The sequence below is a fragment of the Myotis davidii genome, unplaced genomic scaffold (genome assembly GCF_000327345.1).
Source record: "Myotis davidii unplaced genomic scaffold, ASM32734v1 scaffold626, whole genome shotgun sequence".
NCBI lineage: Eukaryota > Metazoa > Chordata > Mammalia > Chiroptera > Vespertilionidae > Myotis > Myotis davidii.
The window spans coordinates 321,904-327,270 of NW_006297725.1; the positions used below are offsets into that span (position 1 = coordinate 321,904).

The window sequence follows — 5,367 nt, forward strand, 5'->3', positions numbered from 1 at the left end:
AAGCAGCAGCGGCGGCCGACACACCCCGAGACGCAAACCCCAGAGCTGTCGCCGCCGCTGCCGCCTTCGCCGCCTCAGCCACCACAGCCAAAGCTCAGTCGCCGACTGGTGACGCGAGCGGCAGGCCCACACATACAACGTCCCCAGGGCTACGGGAGGACCCCGCCTGCCGCCGCGCTCAACGTCACCTCCTCCCTCCCGACCGGAAGGCATCTTCGCCCTCGATCTGCGCACGCGCACCCTAAGGGCTGGCCGCGGCCCAATCAGGGGTGAGATCGAAAGGGATGTGGGTGGGGCTCTTCCCTTCGGCGGAGCCAATCCTGAGGCGGCCCGCGGGACAAGGCCCACAGGCTGCACGTGAGGCTTCCACACCAGGGAGGGGGCGTTCCGGGGGCCTGAACCAGAGGAGGCGCTCAGTACGAGTGCCCAAGAGAAAGGTAGGTCAGATGAATTAACAAGCGTTTGCCGTGGAAGGAGCCCTTCATTTTGCTTCTACCTTGTACTTGACAGGCACTGTCACTTTCGTTTCTCCCAGCAACCACAGGCAATGGAGAATCTTGTGCCCCCCCCCTTTTTTTTAATAAATAAGGAAATCGAGGCACAGAGCGATTAAGTCATGTGCCTAAGGTTATAAAGCAAGCTGGAAGTTGAACCGGGTCTGAGAACCAGCACCAATCCCCCACCCTAGAAGTCTTCTGGGAGAGACGAAATTACAAGTTACAAGACAATTGGCTTTATTCATCATTTGTTCAATAAATAATATTCTGAAATTCTGCCGTAAGCCACTCCCCTAGAGCTTCAGAACCACTAGCTACCCACCTTTGGCTACCTCCACTCTGGCTTGGGGGCAGAGGCAGTTCCTGTACACAGCTAACACTAGGATGTCACTGAAAGTTTGAGAATACAGCAATAGCAGAATTACAACGCCTAGAACAGCGGTTCTCAACCTGTGGGTCGAACGACCCTTTCACAGGGGTCTCCTAAGACCATCGGAAAACATATATAATTACATATTGTTTTTGTGATTAATCACTATGCTTTAATTATGTTCAATTTGTAACAATGAAAACACATCCTGCATATCAGGTATTTACATTACGATTCATAACAGTAGCAAAATTACAGTTATGAAGTAGCAACGAAAATAATTTTTTGCTTGGGGGTCACTACAACATGAGGAACTGCATTAAAGGGTCGCGGCATTAGGAAGGTTGAGAACCACTGGCCTAGAAGATTTAGAAGTGACTATTGCAAGCACAGCATCTACAGCCCATTGCCTCCCCAAAGGACTCTCCTTCCCCCAAGGTCATCTCTCCACTCTTCTCAACATCTCGTACAAGTCACCAACAGAGAAGAATTTCCCTCCAACCTGCAACCCAACCCATTTCATAATCTAAGACTAATGCTGGCTTTTTTTGCAGAGCAGTTTAGCAGTGTCCCAGCTGTCCATTCCACTTTAAGAGTTGGTCTTTGCTTTTGCCAAATTAAGAACACCATGCAAGAATTGAGAAGAGATTCCTCAAAACAAAAGAGCAGTCTTCAGTCAAAAAATAAATCAGAACCCTGATCAGATGCCTCAGTTGGTTGGTGGTCCGCTGTACACCAAAAGGTTGTGGGTTTGATTCCTGATCAGGACACATACTAGGTTGCAGGTTGGATCTCTGGTTGGGTGCGTACGGGAGGCAACTGAAAGATTAACATTGTGGTACTCTGGCAGGCTAAATAGCCATCTCAGGCAGTGATTAAAGAAAACTGGATTTATTTAAGGAAAATGGGATGGAAGGTGGGGATATCCAACAGGAAGGGCTACACAGAGAAAAAGGGGCCTTGGAGACAGGTGCAGGGGGTTAGCCCAGGATGAGCAGCCACTATCCATTGCTCCCCTGGTTGCAAGTCTCATGGGGTCCCTTGGCTTAGAGGTTAGGGGATATATTCCTCGGGGGGAATGGCACAGGAGGGAGATCTCTCGGCATGCACTGGATCCTTTGTCCTGAGTGCATTCATCTCTTTCTTGAAGGTGGAAATCTTAGGGAAGTTCTCAGGGGAGGATCTTAATAGAAGTCATCAGCTCTCCAGGTGAGCTCTTTCAGGGTCATGATCTCCACTGATTGGTCTGTACCAGGGCAGGGGGTCATTAGTCAATGTAGCTGGTTCTGAGGCAACTATGGTGTCACTTGTCTGGTTTTGCTGCTTTTCTGGTTCTGGTGCTGAAATGCAACTGAGGCCTAAATGTTATCTTTAGGGAGGAAAAGGTTAAGGGGTCTAAACCACCTGACCAGTGATATGAAAGATCCAAGGTCCAAACTGTATGACCAGTGATATGCTAGGAGGAGGATAGGTTGCCCTGGGGGCAAGGTTCTTGTTTTCCCAGTTTTGCCCCTTGGTAGGCATCTGGGGTTTTCTGCCATGGTGGGTTTCTGTACCTGGCCATCGTCCTTGCTCTGAGGGTCTAAAAACCCCTCCTCCTCCCACCCCTACCCCCCACCCCGCCTTCAAGGATTTTTTTGCCACTGAATTCTTTCAGAGAAAAGGGGCATAGGGTCTCTTCTATAGATGCTACCTGCTGAAAGGGGGCGACGTTTTCCTTCAAAGCAAAAGATCCTTGCTCTCTGTCAAAGGGATGATGAGGCCTGGGCACTAAAGGAGGTTGTGATGGTGTCTAGGGGTGATAGTTCCTGAGTACAAACAAGTAGGCCTTGAAACCTGGTGGATACACACTGTTTTATAAATGTTAATATTATTGGGGCAAAAGCTAGAATGACAAGAATTATGACAAATAGTTCAATAAAAAGAAAGTTTCAGTTGTTAAATAATTTCAACTCAACGGATGAGAGAAAAATGAAACACTAATTTAGAGGGTTGTAGTAAAATATTTAAGAATCAGGATCTAGTTTAGTTTAGCTAATGGGTGAAAAATAAAACTTTGAAGATAATGAACTGAACTAGAGTATAACATTTACAACTATGTATGTGGAATCTATTGAAACACATTCTCCCTCATAAAATTACCCTCATTTTTATCAAAGAGTATTTTATCAAGTTTAGTTTTAATTTGGTCTGATTATCTGCATGAATACAAGAATAGTAATGGATTATATAGACTCTTTCAGATCTATTTTGCTGGAACTTTACTTACAGGGAATACTCAGATTGAGCTTCAGTCGATGTTTCTCTTTCTTTCTCCTCCTTCCTCTTCCTAAAAATCAATTAAAAAAAAATATATCCTCAGGTTAGGATTTTTAAAAATCAGAAAACTACAACCTGCTTTAGAATAGCAGCTTCTCCCAGGTTCTGGCCACCAAATTTTAAGAAATCTGAGTATCAAGCCTCAGAGCACTCTAGCACAACACAACACATTTTTTTCTTTTTCTGCCTCATCAATAGCACCTGCACATACCCAATGTTGAAATATATACAGTTACCCACCATGAAAAGTGGAAACCTCAGTCTGAATCTCTGAGACTCATCAGCAAACAATGACTCCTGAGTGTGGCAGCCCTCACCCCCCTTCCACCTCAGAAACTGTACATCCCCTTTGTGTCCTCTTAATGTCTCTAAGTTGATCTCAGAAACAGAGAAAAGGAGGGGATTCTGCCTTACCATAGCTCCCACCTGGGACTTGTCTGCCAATTGATGCCTTCACAATGTCCTGTTGTCCATAGTAGGGCCATAAGCTGAAAAGGAAAATGGGCGGGGCGGGGGCGGGGAGGCTTGCAACCTAGTTCAGTATCTGGTTAAAACTGTAGTCTTACTTCCCCACTCTGACTGACTTGGGTGGAGCTGCAGAACGTAACCCCAGGGCCCTGCCACAGGGCAGAGCTGCGGAGCTGTGGAGCATGACCCCAAGGCCCCACTGACTTGGGCGGAGCTCGGGGGACCCTCAGGGTCCTGCCACAGGAGGAGATATATAGGTCAGAGCCTCCCCATGAGTTCAGTTCAGACTTTGGATCTGGAATTCCCCTGGACTAGCAGATCTGAGAAATAAAGGTTAAACTTTCCTCTGTCAGAGTGCTGGCTGATCGTTCTCCCATGCATTCTGCCACAACCAAGCCACTGTGCATCCATTGGTCAAGGAATGAGATTATTCTTCACCCTAACCCCACTGCCACAGCCATTCCCAAACCCAGAAACTCTTTGCAGGGGGTGTGGGGATAGGGGAGGGGTGGAGAAGGGGGGAGCAGAGAAGAATCCCAAAGCCATATGGAGTAACAAGGACAGTGAGATTTCTGCCTTTGGCTTGGCTAATTTTCACTCTTAAACTGCCAGAAGGACACAACCTCATTGCTTAAGTTTTCATTGGGCATCCTAAACAGTTACTACAGTTTTCCAAAAAGATGGTCATCGTCCTTTGGCTGAGATCCTCTCCTTCAAGCCTTTCCATGCCCAGCCCCCATCTTCCTCAAACCCCACCTCCCCTCCACAGAACAATGTAAGCCCAGCTCTCCAATCCAGTCTTGCAAATTTTTCCTTTGTCATCATTCTCAGGCTGTTAAAAGATTTCCTTTCAACTCTGTTTTTGCTGACCCTTGTGCAAATGGAGTTGTGGGCCATTTGATAGAACGGGGAAGGAGGCCATAGTTTAGATGTTGCTTTAATCCTAATGTACCTAAAATCTAACATAATTCACCACCCTGAAGATTCATTTTCTTCTGAGAATGTGTCCTTTTTATAATGTGTCTTTGACCTTAATCTGTTTTAATGATACCCTTGGCCTTATTATCCAAAAGCAAATAAAGTTCTTTCGTGTCCTAGATTTCATTTGCTTACATTGATCACTAAAGACTCATGTGGAGAAATAATAGCTAGCAGCAGGCCCTACCTAAGCTTAATCCAACCTGCTTTTCAGATCTGTGGGCTGGTTAAATGTGTTTCCTTACCTCTCCTCCCTTCTCATATCTAATAAGTCATTTACCTTGACGGTTGAACATCTTACATTTTCCTCAGGCCTGCCCCTTCCCCTCTCCAAACCCAAAGAGCTACAGTCATTCAGGAACTGATCATTTCTCACACCGCTGTGAAATAGGAATTTTCAGGGGTGAAAAAGGCAGGTTTAGGGAATTTTTTTAACTAAGCGGGGTCCATGGAAGAAACAGGCCTACAGAGCCACAAAGGTTACATTTCCATAAGACAAGGAAGCAGGGAACAAGCAGAAATTATACTTCCATAAGAAAGGGAACTGGGAGTAGCCAAAGGTCCATATTTACAAAATAAAGAAGGAGGGCCCCACAAGTCCCACCTGAGGTTTAACCTTTGAGCTCAAGTGTTGCTATAGTGACCAAATCAAAGGGGGAAATAGTGGCCAATCAAAGGGGATATTGAGGCACAAGAACTACAGCCTTTATAAACTCGGGGAAAAAGGAACTCTTT

At 46.1% G+C, this 5,367-nt stretch overlaps 1 protein-coding gene and 1 long non-coding RNA gene across 2 annotated transcripts in view; one reads left to right on the forward strand and one right to left on the reverse strand.

Annotated features, from left to right (window-relative positions):
- The window catches only part of SENP2 (SUMO1/sentrin/SMT3 specific peptidase 2), a 34,925-nt gene extending 34,712 nt beyond the window's left edge, over window positions 1-213 (reverse strand). The window contains exon 1 of the mRNA XM_006773330.2: window positions 137-213. Coding sequence (XP_006773393.2) covers window positions 137-213 — 77 coding nt within the window. The remainder of the gene's footprint in view (window positions 1-136) is intronic.
- A 51-nt stretch (window positions 214-264) lies between these two features.
- LOC107184596 lies at window positions 265-1,567 on the forward strand. Its single transcript, XR_001515489.1, has 2 exons — window positions 265-437; window positions 1,422-1,567. It is a non-coding gene; the product is annotated as an uncharacterized LOC107184596 (long non-coding RNA).
- The last annotated feature ends 3,800 nt before the right edge of the window (window positions 1,568-5,367 follow it).